We start from the raw sequence: 18781 nt of genomic DNA, 5'->3' as shown, positions 1-18781 counted from the left end.
TGTCTCCCTTCCATTCAATACAAAGAGCCAGTACATTTACACCACCCTCTACACTTCATTATTGTGTCATTTGCAGCTTATTGCTGTATCAAAAGCAATCACTACATGTATGCATGTATCAGTCTGTATTCTATATTAAGAAAAAACAATCAATTAGACTGTTTCTGAAAACATGACTACGCAATGAACTTCTTTCCTCATACAAAGACAGCTGAAATACATAAATAGAATACACATCACAAATAAGAGCATTGAAATATGTTCCTATAAATAAAACTACTAAGTATGGTTCTTATAAGCATTTTTCTTTTGCATACACACCAACAATCTAAGCTTCTGAGCATAGATTTATACTATCCAAGCACTGAAAATGACACATTGTCCTCCATTTTCCCAAGCAAATCAATTCCACATAAACTTGAATCAAACTGGAAAAAGCTATCTCAATACATAGTTCTCAACTCTTCAGAAGCAAAGAGATATGCCTTTTATATCAAATATTTTACACTACAAAAATTCTAACCTTCTTGCTACCATTTCAGATCCACCACCACAATGATGTGTCATTTCAAGAGATAAGGAACTGAATAAAATATTGCCTCTTACAATGTTTTTCTCTCATATGTGAAATGGAGCTTCTGACTATTACATAAGCCCACTGTAAACTGCTTTCAGAAAATACCTAACAGGTGTTATCAGAAAATTTAACTCTTGTACAAAAAGTTTCAGCAGCAGCAGCACAGGCACAGCAGGTAGTCTCTTACCCCACAGGCGCAAAACCCCTTAGTGAAACCCTTCACATGAAACAATGCCCATCTTTACTTAGTTTTCAATTGCTGCTTTTATTATTTCTAGTTCCCTCCTACTGCTTACAGGAGGGGAAATGTTACTACTGCATGAAAGATGCATGTAACAGCTTTAAGATTAAGATTTTTCTCTTGCAAGTGAATGAATGGCTGATAGTCTTGGACAGAACTAAACCAAAGACTAAATGTTTAGCAATTTCACCTTGTGATATTGTCAAAATATGACAGTGCCAGCTACTAGAAAACCATACCATAAAGACCTAAATGATCAGTATCAGATAACCAGAAGTGTTTAGGTTTCTAAAGCATTCCTTAAGGACATTGGTTCATGCATTCCTTGAAAAAAATAAAAAAATTAGACCATTTTCAAGAACAAGAAACAAATAAATTCAAGAGGTTTCCTAAGGCCAAAGAAGGACTTGTGAAAATGACAGTCTGATGAGCAAGAGCAAGGTAAAATCCAGACTTGGCAGCCCTTCCTGGTGTTAAGGCAGCACCTCAGCCACAAGAAAGAAAATACAAGAACAAAATCTCTCACAATGTCTATGCACTGGAACTGGTATTCTTAAAAGAATTTTGCCTGGGCACCTCAAAAATACAAATACCCATATATAAGTGTGCTGCCAATTTTTGTTGAGAAGCAAAAATTACCCAGATTCTCAGCATTTAAACTTTCATTTCAATATGAAGTTCTTGATAGTGGTCTGTTCCAGGTGCCTTAGAGCAAAGTGTTAAAACCAAAATAAAAAACCAAAAAAAAAAAAAATTTCTCAATAAAAACTCCAAAACCAATACAGAAACTTGGAGTTGAATTAACTATCTGGGGGGAAAAACAAATCTTACTAATACTGGTTATTTAGCAATTAACCTACACTTCAGTTTCTAAACTGCACCTACTATGAAATTTTTAAACATTTACCTTTCATTTTATCAGCCTGTACTAAAAAACCCACACCTTCTAAAAACTCCACTAGGCTCTTAGCCTCAATCTCATTGGAACATATTCAATTGTCTACACAGTTCATTATGCAGAAAAACACCTCCATTCCAAATTTGTTGACTTTGACTCAAGTGTTCAACAAGTTAAAACAGTTGGTATTACTGGATGCTACAGAGGAAACAGCACACCCCCTATGCAATGCTACATTTGAAGATCATGACTTCCACAACATCAAGTTTGTAGGAACTTCAGAACAAAGGTTTTGAACTTTCTTGTTAATTTATTGGCCAAGTATAACTACTCTTTTTTGATGTTATGGAAAAGGATGATTTACAAAGTCAGCTTTGTAAAGAACCCTCTGAGACAGACACATTCCTGGCTTTTTTAAAAACTTGTTTTAATGACCACAAATTGTACAACCTGTATCTAACACAGGTATCTTCCATTAGCCACAGGGAAAAAAAAAAAAAAGAAAAAAGGGAACAACAAAAGCATGTACGGAATAAAGGGCAAGGTGCCCTTCGAATCTCTACTCTCAGTGTTCATAGATACACAAGCAGGCAAGAAACTGGCACTCTGGGGAAGAAAGTAAGAGAAAGTTGAGCCTTTCTTCCTCTTCACCATATTGTTAAAGTCTGTGTAGATGGAACCATGCAATTCAAGTGGCAGCAATCTCAAAAGTTTGAGACACATGGGACTGCACAGAGAAACAAAGCCTGTAGAAAAGAAACAACTCTGGCTTCCAGCAGTATTTCCTGAGTTACATGCAGTCCCCCCATAAGAAAGTCAGCAAGAAGAAACCCCGAAGTTTTTTCTATCCTCATAGTTCCTTGCATCTATAGACAAATAAGCTACATGAAGATGTCCAAAGTCCCACAGATATAAATGCAAATAGAAAACTCTACAAGTTTGCTAATATAACATTAGATTTAATTTGTTTAGCTATTTTGTTAGGACTGTGAAGGACAAATGGTCCATAACTTTAAAAAAGTTCTAGGAAGACATTTTCAATACACCAAATAACAAAAGTTCAGTCTGAATTTCACGCTGATTTATTTTGATTACATTTCAGGTATTGGTGTGTGTGATTAGTTTGCTACCTAAAATATGCCTATATTCATTTTGCATTTCAGTTCAACAAAGAACTCCAACCACAGCATTTCTATCTTTTTTTATAAGTTCTGCCACTTCTAATCCATTAAGTTTGGTATAGGGAAGTACAACATCTAATACAATGCCCCATAAATTTCCTTTAAGCCTTTATGGCATAAATGCTAAAAACACTGTTCAGCACTGAGGATGACAGTGACATTTTTAAAAGCTCATTAAAGCTGATACAAGTGCATTTTGTACTCCCTATCAATCTGAGAGGGAAGTAGGGAAAAGTAACCATGCTAGGAGTGCTACTACAGTAACACTGCATATAAATACTTACAATTAACTGCTGTAAGTCTTCAATTTTTGTAATTTAAATTCTCCCTTCAAACACAGCATGTGAAAGTAAAAGGAGGTGTCATTGTCTGCTTTCCCTATTGTAACAGCTTCTCCCTTAATCAACTGTTACTGGGTTTTATTGAAGAATACTGAATTAAAAGAGATCTATCTGACCTCCAAGAGGAATTTTTGTTTTCTTAACACTAGAAATCATACTGCGTGAGAGTTTTAATTGTAAGAATACAAATTGTTAACACATGGGATTAATGAGGACTATATTCCGGTTGTACTTTTTTTGTGTGGCTGCTGAAAAACACTTGTGAGATTTTCCTGCACTGAAACAGGAAAACCTGCCTATTCCATGAACCAAATGATTCATACACACTCACTGATTAGATGATCCTGAGCATCCCTATTATTTCCATCTCCTACTTTAAAAACACCTGTCTAAAGGTGAGCACAGGAGACACCTGCCAGCCCCAGGCCTATTCAACAGAAAGGCTGTTAACTGAGCACGGCAAGGTACTTCCATCTTTTTCCATGTTACACACCCCAGTCCAACAGCAAAAGCTGGAAACCACAAGTTTCCACAATATACTTCTACCAAAATCGAGTATAAAAATACTCCTGGCAATGACTGCGATATTTTTGTGTTAAGTCAAATAGTGACCTATGCTTTGTATATTCTGCTCTCACTCAGCATACACTTAGGCCTGGAACCTAAAACCTAAAGTAAAACTTAAGGTGCTTTTTCCTTTAAAAATAGGCTGATGAACTTCAATGGCCTAACTACAACTAGTTATGAACACATCAGTCTCTGGAAGATACGAGTCTAATTAACAACAGCATGTCTGATTTGAAGTTCAAATAACAAGAGTAAAATTTAAAAAACACCTACGTCTCATCTGATTAGAAACAGCATAACTTACCCTAATTTTTCTTTTTCTTCAGCATCTGCATTTACTGTAGGATTTTCCATTTCTTTGATCTTCTCCTCCTCTTTATCTTCCAATTTGGTTTCATCTTCAGATTTGATTAAATTTAAGTCCTTTTCTTGATCAGGTTGAGTAAACACAGAATCTGGCAAGTTTTTTTTGTTTCCCTAGGATAACAAAACCTTTAGTTAACTCACAAAGTGAAAACAAAGGATTTAAGAAAAGGCAGACAAAGCACACTGAAGTTATAAGAGCAAAACAATGCTACAGTGTGGGACTTGTCCTAAAATTACAGCACCTCTGCTGCTTTTCCTTTTGAAGTCTTAAGCTAAACCTAACAGTTTGAAGTTGTAGACAGTGTCCTAGCTTGTTATATCACAATGATATAGGCATGCAGCTCTTATGCCTGGACCGCAAAGCAATCCCCAAGACAAACACTTCACAAAGTATGCTTCCACTTGTGATGCAGAAATACCAGTACTGGCCCATCTGGCCTTCCTCCCAGAGAATGCCTCCCTAGCACACAGACCAGGTCTGGCTGCCACTTCTTACAGCTGTGTTGCACACTGACTTGAGGAGCCACACTCCTTCCACAACAAACTCCGAGGCCTGTACAGTGCAGCACATCAGTTTATGGCCCTGAACTTTCTTTGCTAAAGCCATTGAGTCAACAGTGGACTTTGAAAAGCTATAAACATTTGTTTCTCTGGACCACTAAACTACATGAGACCACTTGTACATAATATGTCCCAGCTTCACTGGTTTCACTGGAACACACAAATAACAGCAGTATTTAGGAGGGCTTACAAACATAGCTAAATGCATAATGAAAATATCAGCAATATAGTTAGCTGTGAGCATCATTACCCAGATAAGGATAAACTTGGATACTAATCAGTCTCCATTTCACCCGGAGGCCCTCAAACAAGTGGAATGTTGGAGCTGTTTTCTAACAAGTCAGACATTTTGACACCATGACCCAGTAAAACAGGCACCTAGGGTAAATACAGCTCAAATGTCTTGTTCTGAATTAGGTTCACAGTGAGTTTTTGTCTTATTTTAAATCCATCATAGAAATTTCAATCTTTATATTAATTCATGGCTATTAAGACACCAACAGACTTTATAAGCAAGATACAAGATGAACTTTAAAATATATTACCAGAACAGAGGGCTTATCATTTTCTTTACTTTCATTATCATTCTCAGCTGACTTTTTTTCTTCTTGTTGTACTACTGCTACTTCTTCCTGCTTGCGCTCATCCTTGTCCACTTTTATTTCCTTTGCATCCTGCTCTGGTTCTTCACGCATTTTCAATTCTTTTTCTTTTTCACAGTCTTTACAAGGCTTGTTCGTCACTTTCTCTGGCAACGCCATTTGAAATTCAATGTTAGCTGATGTACAATACTCTTCAAAACCATAGAGATATCTAAAAGAAAGAATTGTTTGTGATAAGCAAGTTTGACTAAAGAAGGAAAATCCAACCTAGAGATCCTAAACATGGGCAGTAGGTTTAAAGCCTTAAAAACTGTATTATAACCAACGAGTTAGGGATTTCATGTATATTATCCCTAGCACAGGACCACTTCAGTTCACTGTAACTTTAGCATAAACTTCATGGCTTCATTACTTACTTTCTATATGCACATTTAACATTATATCCTGCAGCTGAATTTAATACAGGGATCCCAAGATCTTGATAAACTTGCTTCCACACTGCTCCACTTTCAATCTGTTAAAGACAACGAAGTCATTGTTTTTGAATTAATTCACTCACAAAAAACCTAAATTGACAAAGTTTATGCTTCAGAAAATAAATGTAAGTAATTTCCTCTGATCTATAAAACTGCTATTTATCACACACACAGTATTTCACTGTAATGCAAACTGTAGTCTAATGTAATCACGTTAAGCAATTTAGCATTTCTGCAATGCAACAAGCCACAGCAGGCTTTCCTCTCCAGGTGGCAATAAAACAGAGGAAAGAAAATATAGCTATCAGAAAAATCAGTATATAATTTTTTCTTTCTATTTTATATTTAAAGTAATTCTTAACTATCAGAGCTAGAATTTTCATTAAATTGGAAAGAAAAAAGTAAGGCAAAGCATTAACATACTCAGCCCTGGTAGTACTGCACCAGATATAGTGCCTACCAGTCTTTCATTATATCCTAAATGTGCCCTTTGGTGAAAAATTCTGTGATGTGCCCATTTCTAACCACCTGTGAAGGTAAAGCAGATGTACTGCAATACCCACATACACATCCTGTCCTGTCTGTCAGAAAGGCGTTACTGCACAAACAGACCTCCTCAGCTGTCAGGCTACATTCATTGGAAGTTCATGCACAAACAGAATCTGTTTGGCCATGAATTCTATGTATTTCAATTACTCCTCCCAAGACCAGCCTCACTAATCCTTCTCAGCAAATTCTTCTTTACACTGCCCAGAATAAATAGAAATTAAGGGCCTCACATCAGGCCACTAAATTGGTCGCCTTTGAGATTTTACTGAGCAGTAACTCCTTTCACGTGGAGGTAACAGTTTTATCAGACAAACGTTTCTTGAAGTATTACAAACACACACATGCTGGCTGATTTTATGCAGCAATAATTAAACAGCTGAGTAGATGTGTAATTTGTTTAGCTTTTAACTAGTTCTGGTTCATGTTAAAGCATGTTTTTTAGAGCAACAAGGAGTCTTATGCAGCCATAGTAGAAAACTGTAATACATCTAATGGTCCAGCGTTATTTATCAGTACTTCACAGAGAAACAAATTATTTCACAATAATAAACAGCATCCTCAGGTTTTATGGTTCTGGAGTACTCATCATACTAATACTCACATTATCAAATCCTCCAAGCTTGTGTACAAGTCTGAATAATTTGAAGAGATTCAAATTTCTATATCCTAATACAGGTCGTTTGTTAATAGGAGTCCCTGGATAAAAAGACAGCTATTAGGTTGTTTTGATTTTTTTTTTTTTCAGAATAACATAAAATTCGTGTCATATGCACTATTATTAAATACAGTATTTTAAACCCCACCTCCTGCATCTGGTACTTTCTTTTCATGGAACTAAAACTCTAGAGTCTTACTTACTGAACTAGAGGGAAAATGGGTTATGTTATTTAATGCATATATATACATTCTTCCATACATTACTGAACATGCAGAAATGATGTAAATTTTCTTGCTGGCTCTATTGTACATATTTTTATTTCACCCACTGAAACAATAACATCTAAAAATACAATAGTCCTTTTACTGACATGAAAAAATCCCAAACCAACCCTCACCAGGAGCAATCCCACAATGCTTCAAGAGCTGAAACTTCCTATGCTATTGTACTAGCAGTAGCTCTCACATTGTCATCTCTTGTGAACAGTTTAACTCATTTCATATGGCATTAAAGAAGATACTAATTTAATCAGTTATAATGTAATTTAAATACAGATACCCTCACTCCTGCCTTTTCTTGCAATATATAAAAACCTGGTAAAGATTTAACATAATGAATAGTACTGGCTTTCAAGAACATCTCAATCTACGGATAGTGTTCATGCACTTAAGTTACCAGGATTCACAAAAGATAAAATTAGCACAAAGTAAATGCATTTTTCCATGACCTAAAAGGTGTGTGCGTCAGTATTTTAAAGTTATTAAACTGAGAATATAAATTAATATGATTGAGAGTATTAAATGTTTGTTTATACACACTATAAATACACTATAGCAAACATAGCACAATATATACAAAACATAATAGGACAGATATTTATATACATCCACTTATTTCTGAAAGCAGAAATATGAGACTTCATTTTAGGAGATGAGTCAAGTGACAGACTCATCTTCCAAACAGTAGGGAAGGTAGAAGGCATGAGAACAGTTTCCTTGTTTCCAAAACTGTACTGCAAAGCACTACTAGTTTACAGGCTCAATTTTTCAAATTACTCCTAACTAAAATGCCTACCTCTATCTTCCATGAACTTGTACAACTGCTGAAGAAAGTTCTCTCGTTCTTCAGGAAATGGCTCTATTTCCTCCTGTTTAAAGTAATGCATGCAAGAAAACTGTCACCATTTTGAGTTACAGTCCTTCCTTAAGAAACATAAGGCAGTGATAATTTAGGTTTAAATGTTTGTTTTACTGTAGTCAGCAACAGGATATGGCACAGAGAGATACACGCTCTCAGTGCTATGCCACATGAAACCAAGGTTTATAAACTACAATGTTTCAAGATACATAAAACATTGACTGTAAACATACATCAAAATTGGATTTTTGACTGATCACTGAAGTATCATAAGTGATACCATAGATCAAGATGTGTTCTCAATTTCGTCCATTTATGCAGAAAATCCGGGAGACAGTACTATTAAGATCAAGAGTTTATATCAGAAATTTCAGCTCTATTTCTACTCCGTTAAGTGACTGCTTGGTTCCTGGACAGACTACGTCACTTTCAGAGATGAAGTCAAAGAGCAAATGGTGCTCGCACTTTCTTAGGAGTTCTAATCCACTGCACTGGCAAACCACGGCCAATGGCACTGCATGCGAACTGCCATGGGGCACCAGCTGAGCACGTGCTGAGCAGGATCAATCCCAGAACTGAAATAACAATGGGTATTTTGGAAGTTCAGTTCATTGCACTAATAAACCTTTGTATTAGATTTACTTAGATTAATAAACAGTGGAGTTTCATAACAAAGCACTATGGCTTACTTTCTAACACCTCATAATTTCTTCTGTAATGGGTCTTGCCACAACTAGTAGCAATAAGATATTAATAGATCAAATTCTGAAGAAATTCTGATGACTGAGATACTGCAAAACAATACACTAAATATGATTTGATTAATTTTTAATACTATCCATAGAGTTTCCAAAAATAATTAGTTATTCAGTAATCTAAACAAAATTATTTTTCTTTGGTGTATTTGCATTCCATGTTTATCATTTCCATTCTTCAACAGTCTCCTTGTATTAAATATTAAAGCTTCACATGCCCTGAAACAAGGGGAAAATACATACTGCCTTTAAAGTCATACTAAGACAGTTGAGAAAACAACAGAAACAAGAGTATCATTACTAAACAGAACTGAGGAAAAAAAAACATACACAAACAAAAACAAACCCCAAACACTCCATCTTCTACTGAATCTATGTAATACAGAGATGTACAGTTGAAAACAAGGTCAGGAAAGGTTGTAACTATTATCAAGGGGTAGGGTTTTTTCTTATTCTGTATTTCTTCTTACTCATTAAATGCTCTTGGATGGTATCAGAGCAAACAGGCGAAAAAATTAAAAACCAGTATTCACAATATGCTGAAACAGTTGCTCTTCAGGTATAATTTCAAAGGCAATGAAAATACTCCAATCTTGCAAAGGTAATGCAAGAGGAAAGCCTCTGTGAGGGGCATTACATGATGAGCATTTGACACCCAGTGTAGCAGCAGAGCTCAGAGCAGCAGCTTTGATGGGCAAGGACAGGCTGGGTAGGGAACTGCAATATACTAGAGATCCTTTTCACAGGGCAGGGCACCAGAGATTGGCACACCTAGCCCAATTCTTCTCTAACAAGTACAAGGTGGTGCTGCAGCTCTGCATGCAGTACAGATAAAAGCCTTGTTAAGAACATTCATATTCCACAGGCCATGGAGAACAAATTACTTGGGTGGAATAAAACTCCAAAACTGCATTTTTTTTCTTTCATCTCTCACAGCAGGTACTTGGAAAGGACTTCTACCAGCATCTGCTGGATCATGGAAAACAGATTATGAGCAGCTACCTGGGTTTCTCATATTCCTCACCAACAAAAAAAAAAATTTGCCTTAAGACATTAGTCTCATAGAACATTTAGGGGAGGGATGACAGATGTCACTGAACAAAACCTTCAGGTAACCCTACAATGTTCTGAGGAAGGAATGTATTCTTTTTAAATACAGGGGGAAATAAGGTAAAGGTGATGAAGAGGCTGAATAAAACACTCCTTTCCTACTATACAGTCCAATGCCTGAAGGGTGCTCCTACATCTCTAATGTGATAATTCACAGAGGTGCCAGAATGGCAAGTGCATGAATATTCCTCATTAATTTTTCCAATAGAGAACAAAGTAACTTTCTAAGAAAGTGTGCTAACATGGAAAGCTTAGGACCCTGAGCTCCTCTGAAAAGCATTTGCACTTTCTCAGAATCTCTATAGAATCAGTATGTATTATACTGTACTAATAGTACCTGTTAATATTCTCTGAATCCAGTCAAACAACAAGGTTTCCTAGATAATGCTTTGAAGCAGGCATGTCACACTGTCATATTTGCTTATTTTCAAGTTACACAAACAGAGTGCTAGCTGATCACTCTGCAGTCCCTAATGTATCTGTCTATGCTACAAGTTAAAATAAAGTGGCTTCTATATAGAATAATAAAATCCAGGAAAACAACATGTTTTTTGCAACACAAACTCACACAGTACTGTAGCACAGCACTGGAAGAGAGGGTCTTCGATAACCTTTTTACCTACTGTCAGATTTCAAAAACTAAAGGAATGCCATTTTCCAGTCTCTTCCATTAAGGGAAAAAAAAAAAAAAAACAAAAACAAGGCAACTACTCTTCTCAGAAGATAAGTACAGAGGCTTTGCATGTCAACTCCTATCTATACAGGATGGAAGGATGTCTATAGATATGAAATATAGAAGAGCATCTATGCATATATTGTACATATATGTAGAATAGACATATATATTCTGAAGCCCGGGGTGACATCTTTAAGAGCTTGGGTTTTCTGTTTGTTTTGTTCTGGTTTACAGGTAGTAGGACTGCATGGATGGCCTGAGGGAAGCCATCATGTCCTGGGAAGCAGTAAAACAACCTGCAGGTGGATAAAGTCCCAGGAGCAGGCCCACAGGTCCTATTTGGGAAGAGATGCTGCTTGATAACCAGGAGGTTATAGACACAAAATAACAAGAGAAGAAGCTGGAGAAACTGCTGAAATATGGGTGGAGAGAAGACACACATGCCACTGACCACCAAGGAGAGTGAAGAGAAAAAAGCGAAGTTAAAAAAAAAATTTTGCTTCTGTTTTAGAAACTTCCTAGTTCAACAAATGACTGAAATCACTGTTTACGGGAAAAGATATTATCACAAGAGGTGATACAGTAAATTCCAAAATATTTGTCCGAGATGAAATCTTTATGTCTAGCACATGGAAAGATCAGCTCAAACAATGTCACATGCAACTAAGAGGAGCTCAGAAGAAGGTGTTGAAGGAGTACAAGGTAAAATATTTACAAATGCTGTAGCTAAAAGCTCTGTATTTTTCACCTAAAAGTAGTGCAGGAAGGATCACTATATAAAGACAATGTGTCGTTCAGCATACACACAAACTTATCTGCGTGCATCATGTTATGGCTGGACATGAACCTGCTGACAAAGTCCAGAAATTGTACTGAGCCCAAGGAACTATTCCTTCCTTCTCAAAATACTAAGCAGAGACCTTCCTACCCCTTGCAAACTTTTGATCAGAGCTGGATAATCTTCTGAGAGGTTAAAGAGGAAGCAGAAAGAAATTACCAGTATGGAGAGGTGGCAAAGTCATAACTTCATACTTTTGTAGTCTCCCAATAAGTTTAAAAGAAATGAATGACTCAAAGATGAAACACTATCTTCTGGTATGCCAGAGCCACAATATCCATGGAGGACGGACTGAGAGAAGGACCCTAACAACCACTTAAGACCCAGTTCAGTTTCTTCTTCACAATTCCCCTACTAATAGGAAATTAGGTCTGCTGCACTACTGGTACTTGCTCTCAAACCCTAGTGAGAGAAAAGAGTGATTATGGCAGATACAGATTTAGAGGACCACAGGAAGGTACAGAGAAGTAAAAGGCTCAAAAGCCTCTCTTTCAGCCTCTCAGCCAGTTGTGAAATGTTGTTCTTTCCACTAATATTCTTATTTTCTTGTCTTGATTTTTTTTTCTGGACAAAATGCTGGGAGACTAAAGAACAGATGATTAGAAAACTGAGCATGAGGTGGGGACTGCATACTTGCAGAACAAAAAAGAGAAGAAAGGTGGAAGTGGAGTGCATGGGGGCGTAACATCTTGATTTAAAGTTCTGCTTCATTACACAGGGTAGCCAGAGAGATAGCTTCGAGTGGAGCAGTCTCTCAGCGGACCAGGGAAAGAGCAAGTCACTCAATAATGCCCATGTTAACAGTGTTGCCTATGTTAACATAGTACATGTTATCTAATGTTAAAAAGGCCTACTTAAATATGTATGTCCCTGATAATTTTTATCAGCTGTGTATCTATGCCCTTTACTAACTTCACTTGCCTCTTCCTCACTGCTGTTATCCTCTTTTTCTTTTTCATCCTCTTCTTCTTCTTCAGCTTCGCTGCTGGAGCTGTCTTCTTTCAATTCTGTTTTCCAGTTACTAGGAACAGTTCTGTTTTTACGGAATTCAAGTGCTTGGTCAAAAGCTGTAAAAAAACAGCCTTTGTTAGCACTCCAGGAAGTATCACTTTGCACAAATACTTCAATTTAAAAAAAAACAGCAATCAGAGGAAATAGGGAAGAGGAGAAGAAGCAAAAGCTGCTAAGTAACAATTCCTCTCCAAATTCAGAGATCCTCAACAACCACTCCATGTTGTCCATCCTTACTTGTCTTATCCAGTCAAATTGGCCTAGTGTTCTCTGCACATCAAGGCACTCAGAGATATTACTAGTATTTTTACCATGTTAGTGTCTATAGACACAAACAAGGACCTTCTGCATAGGGCATATACAAAAATTTAACTAAGGAAACCCCTATCCAACAGATTTACACTGCAGTTTATATATATATCAAAAAAAGAGGAAGAAACAATCACAAGCTAAACTCTAAGAATTTCATCACACAAGCTTAAACTTTCAAATGCACACACAATTCCAGATTTTCAAAGGTCATAAAGGCAACTTACAACTATTAGGGGCACTACTGTGAGAATAACTCTAAAAAGTTCTAAACCAAAAGGAAAAATATAATGTATAGAACCAATGTGTGCATGTTTGGCGTGTCTACACTTAATGCCAGTGCAGAGCAGGCGGGCTGTTGTTTTTGGGGGTTTTGTTTAGTTAGGTTTTATTTGTTTAAAAAAAAGTAGTTCCTCTAACTTTCCACAAGCACTCTCCTTCAATATATTATTCTCTAATAAAAGATCCTGTATTTTTGGATCTTTAAGACATGAATCAATCTGCCATAGATTTAGTGCAATTCATGTAACTAAGCAAATACATACAAGTGTTTCTCACAGAAAGTTATTTTTACCTTGTTTTAATAAAGCATCAGGCTTCGGTGAAGTTTCACTGATTTCCCGGACATCTTTTCTTGGCACAGAAACACTGGAGAATTTAGAAAGTGTTAAAAAAAAATAAAATTAAAGGTAAACTAACTGTATAATACAAAGCTCCCATTAAGATTATAATATACTTACTAAACATACATAAGAAGCATACGAAGTATATCTTGACAATTCTACAGTGTTAGTCTTGTACAGTATTAGTCAGTGGATTAAAACCAAAACTTTTACATTAAATTGACTAAACTATATGCATTCACTGCATAATAAAGAAAGCATGCTACTACCACAAATAGATAGTTTCCGGAATCTCCCATATATGTAATACTTTAAACCCTCATATTAATTTAACATTATTTAGAACCCTACCTTGCTTAAAACATAAATGAATATTAGTGCAAACTGTCAATATGAAATTAAAGACTTTCAAATAAAAAGAATAAAGCATTTTCTGATTTCTATTTTGTCTACAACCAAGAAAGCAAATCTGAATTGGAGCTCTGGAGGATTGGGGGGTGGGTAAGTGCTTGTGTGTACACATCTTATGTTCCTTGGGTGATGTGCACTTATGCTTTAAAACTATCAAATGGTAAAGCAATACCCTAGACTTAGTAAGTAATTAAACCACCACAAAACTGTTAAATATTTAAATATCCTTCTTGCAAAACATTGTGTTGAACTGAACCAAGCACAACAGATAGCTGCAACTTTTGAAATAAAAACTAAAACCTAGAAGAAGAATTCTATTGTTGTTAGCTTAAGAACACAAAGTTCTTTATTTTGTTGCAAATACCAGACTGGTTTTCTATGTTTCTCTATCCTTTTTCCTACTTTGAGTAGCACTACAGCTCTTTGCAAGGAGCATGATCAGATGCAGTTGCAGTCTAGGCTGAGATAAACATATGCCTTACTACCTTCAAACAAGAAAGAGGATTTCTGTGTGTGCATGTGGTGTACGTGCAGGCATGCACACGTCCCCACCGACCCTTCTGTAGCTGGATAAGCTTACAGCCACATCCCTGAAAAGCACTGCTCTTTTCCAACCACAGCAGGAAAGAGTTTCAGGCCATTCTTAAAGTCACATAATCCCGCTGTGTTTGCCACAGTTTTAACAATGAAATTAAAACTAAGACAGATAGATTTATGCATCCTATTACTAATAATGACAAAGTTCAAGACTAATTTCATCACCATGTAGGCTGTTAACAGTTTTTTAAACATTAGAAGAATCTTGGCAGGAACTTACTGAGCTTACTGATGTAATTAATACTTTACCCAACACATCTCATACTACATTTCACTAGAAGTATAAATTTTGTTCAATTATCAAACTCAACATTCTTACTCACAATTTGCCATCCTTGAATGAGCGAACAAGAATATTGTCTTTTTTCACTGCAATATCATCACTACAATCTGGACAAACCACCTGCAAAGATATTACAATCACAAAGTTTAGAGAGAAAAAGCTAAAACAAGAGCGTAATAGTAAATAGCAGTGCTCCTCTAAAAGCTTTTGTGCTCATTTCTCATTGGCAACCCTGAGATGAGAGCAAGTGAGATCCCCCAAACCACAGGAGAGATGACCTGAAATTACTGAATGCATGAGGTCATGCTCATTCCTAGAGGGAAACTGCCAGAAATACAAGAACAGCATTCTAACAAAATGACAATCAGTCATGCCTCTACAGCTTATTCTGCTCATCCTAAAAGGACAGATATTTCACCAAGTGCTGCCACCTAACTTAGAGACTTCTGAAAACTTCTGGAAATGGACAAGATGTGATCACACACAGTGTCAAAACCAAAAGCTAACAGGATTTGTGAAACACAATTTTATGAGGGAAGACTTACAAGTAATCTGCCTAGGAGAGAAGAGCACCTCAAGTATTATGATAGGTACTTTAACTCAAGGGGCAGACTAATCAAGTCTAGCACTGAGACAAGATATTTGTTGCAATTTTTAAAGTTATTTAAGTTTTGTTAAACTAGGATACAAGTCACTAATCAAAAATCATCAAGAATTTAATTAAAATATATATAAATAAATATTTATATATTGAATTGCCAGAGATATAAAACAGAAAAGCAACTCCTCTCCATCACTTATCTGATGTCTCACAATATGCACAGTTCCCTGAAAGTTAGGAAAACCTCAAGGAGCAGCAAATTACTGTAGCCCTAAGTTAGCCTAGGCAAATACCTCTACTCTCTTATACCAACTTTTGCCTTTCAGTCCTAATTTTCCACCAAACACAAAGATACTAAATGGCAAAAGTTGGGGTCTTTTCCCCCTCCTTACATAGGTCATTGCCTATGCAGCATTTTAGGAGCTAAAGTCCAAAGTTCCAAGTGATTTAGAAACAGACTTACATATCACAAAGCATAGGATAAATATGGTTCTCAAGACAAATAAAATTTAATAGACCAAGTCTCAAAATCCAATGCACTCTACGGTCTACAAAAAAGTTACTTTAGGAAACTACAACTTTCTAACAGGAATTACACTCGAGATACAGCTTGTAATGTCAGGGTAAAAATCAATTATTATCATCCTCTATTTTACACTGACAAGTGCAAACTCCTAGCTCTTTAAAGATGAAGAAAGCTCTTCAGGCTTTAGCTACTGGTTTTCTAGAAGCATCAAGATCTTAGTAGTCAGAAATTAATTCAGAGGTTGGAAAACAGCTTACCATAACCTCATCTAGTGCCTTCATATCAAGCTACATCACCACAATTTTGCCTGAACCAAGTTTTCTCAATTTTATTGCAAAACAAACTCCACTGGAGTTATAGGAGGATGAAAGAGATGATCCTATGTAAACTCAATTTTCTGAAAATGCTACAGGCAGATTTCCTCACTGCACCTTTCAAAAGCCTTTAAGTACACATTAAACCTAAGCAATGCTATAAGGCTTACTGAATCACACTCTTTGACATAAGGAGCAACTGTCAGACCCTTTCACGATTCTAGTTAGTCACTGTACTCCGCCCTTGCCCAAAGAACTAACAAAAAATAATGAACAAACAAAAACCCCACTAACCCAGACATGTATACAGGAACAAAACAATGCATTTAATCACTGAGACCTCAGAGTAATTTTTACCAAATTTAGAATTCTACCGTTCTACATTTGTAAGTGTAATCTATTTGGTTGCAGGCATGATCTCTGAAGTACCTGGTTTCCACTACTAATTTTGTTATTTGCTTTAAAGGTTTAGACTAATCCCTGAACTTGTTTTCACATCATAAACTTGCACAATGTCCTCTGTGCTTATACACAAAGTATCTGTACATAATATCATTAATAAGAAATAATGCTGAGATGCACATTCTTACGCATATTAAACCTGAATTTTCATTACATTATTCATGAAATTACCATAATACAAAGTTAATGCAAAATTTATCAGTAATAAAATAAGATTACTTTGTTGATACAGTAAAGGTAACCTGCTTACAAGGTAAAAAAATCAAGAGGCATAGCTACTGGAAAAGGGATTATAGCAAAGAAAACCAAGCCAAACCAAAAAAGGCACCCATTTGAAGTATAAATCTATCCTTTGGCACAGCTTTTCTGGTTAAATGCAGTATGATGTTTGTTTGCAGAGCTATAAACCTGATTACTAAAGCAAGAGTTAATCTAGGATAAGCTATTTCAGAGTTAACAAGCTTCATACTCAAACTTTATCCCCCTACTGCTTTCCATTTGTTGCAGGAAGCTTTCAATGAATAAGAAGCTATTCCAATCTTCAAAACAAAGCCAAGGAAATAATTGTGTATCTTTAGTAAATCTTTGGAGCAGAAGCAAAATTTTAGCTCCTCTTTAGGGTCTGAACCACAGCTGCCCTGAGCAGCACTACACGAGCCACAAGCAAGCCCAACCCCTCCCCCAGAGAGCACCCATGGAAACCGGCAGCTGTCATGGGCATGACCAGAAAGGCAAACCCAGCAGCGTGACAAACTGCTCAAGCCAGTTTCACTGACCACTTCTCTGAGTGAATTGTGAGGCAGCTAATACTGCATCCTCTTCATGACAGCTTTCAGCAAAAACATCTCGATTTTTCTTGTTTACCACTGAAAACAGCTCTTAAAGCTATCTGCTGTAAACATGGTAACTTCTTGCTGTACATTCTGTCCTCTCTCTTGTAAAAAAGACTTCAGTGACTCTTGGGGAAGTTTGTGGAAGAGAAAAAGAATTCCTATGGGAAAGCTGCTGGACTGCATTACAAGACACAGCAGGTGACAAGCAGAAAGCTGCAATTGAGAGCTATTGCACATGCTAAGAGGAGTTAAATGTTATTGTATGGCATCGTTTCAAAACCAGAGCACAAGTCTCCCTGAAATTAGATAAACATGTTAAGCTTTCATTGCCAGGGAGAAATTAAACAAATATTAAATATAAAATTAATCAAATATTAAAAATAAAATAAAAATAAAAAAGCATGGCACTAGAAGGTACCACATATAGAAATATATTCATTTCCAAATATATCAATCTGCATGCAATAACTAGACTAGCTGTGATATTTTTTTAGAAGTTGATTTTTTAAGAAGTGTCTTTAAGCCAAAATAAATTAAGAGAAAAAAACACTGGTACCAAAAGACTACAGTGTAATTTTAAAGTAAATTTATTGTCAATTTTCCACTACCTATTACAGTGACCAAGAAAAAAAACCATTTTATTTTATTATCAATGTGTTTATATTGGATGTTGAAAAATCATTCCTATATAATCACTAAACTTCCCCTCCCTTTGTACTTTATATTTCCTTCCTCGATAAAACACAGTAATTTGGAAAATTGATATACAACAGCCTAGGAAAAAAGCCCTGAAATTCCAGTCCAATAGTGAACTCTGAACACACTGCCGAGCTAGAATTAGGTCAACAAGCTTTGGCTGTTTGGAAAAACTAAGGCCAGGTTAGCAATCCCTTTTTTTTAAACATATCTAGCTATATTTCCTTAGACTTATTGTACAGTCCAATTTGAAAAAAATACATTCTAAAATTCGAACAAAAAACAGCAAAATGAAAAAACCCCACACCTCTCTCAGTGCCTAGAAAACAATAAAAGCTGTACAAAATTATAATAAAGATGAAACTCTTACCAAGGCTGGAAACCACAGAGCTTTCTTTTTATCCACACTGAAGCAGTCCACGCACACAACTTTTCCTAGCAACTCATCACTTTGTTTCCTATCATCTTCATCTTCATCGCTGGAAGAGGATGAAGATTCTTCTTCAGGACTAAACAACAGAAAGAGACTTAAAACTCAACTATTCAAAACTTGCTTATTGCAATTACAGGAGATCCAAAGCA

General features: G+C 36.2%; 1 protein-coding gene across 4 annotated transcripts in view; it reads right to left on the bottom strand.

Moving 5' to 3' along the window:
- Positions 1 to 18781, bottom strand: part of ARID4B (AT-rich interaction domain 4B) — an 86628-nt gene that overhangs the window by 23348 nt on the left and 44499 nt on the right. For all 4 annotated transcript variants that reach the window (XM_030268259.4, XM_072927100.1, XM_072927101.1 and 1 more), the window contains exons 8-16: positions 18570 to 18708; positions 14808 to 14887; positions 13428 to 13501; positions 12455 to 12600; positions 8092 to 8164; positions 6961 to 7055; positions 5751 to 5848; positions 5278 to 5545; positions 4110 to 4282 (exon numbers count right to left, since the gene is read on the bottom strand). In XM_030268259.4, the coding sequence (XP_030124119.4) occupies positions 4110 to 4282; positions 5278 to 5545; positions 5751 to 5848; positions 6961 to 7055; positions 8092 to 8164; positions 12455 to 12600; positions 13428 to 13501; positions 14808 to 14887; positions 18570 to 18708 (1146 nt within the window). The remainder of the gene's footprint in view (positions 1 to 4109; positions 4283 to 5277; positions 5546 to 5750; positions 5849 to 6960; positions 7056 to 8091; positions 8165 to 12454; positions 12601 to 13427; positions 13502 to 14807; positions 14888 to 18569; positions 18709 to 18781) is intronic.

Source organism: Taeniopygia guttata, chromosome 3 (genome assembly GCF_048771995.1).
Source record: "Taeniopygia guttata chromosome 3, bTaeGut7.mat, whole genome shotgun sequence".
NCBI classification, from domain to species: Eukaryota; Metazoa; Chordata; class Aves; order Passeriformes; family Estrildidae; genus Taeniopygia; species Taeniopygia guttata.
The sequence above is the reverse complement of the archived record's forward strand: the minus strand, read 5'-3'. Positions and strand labels throughout refer to the sequence as shown.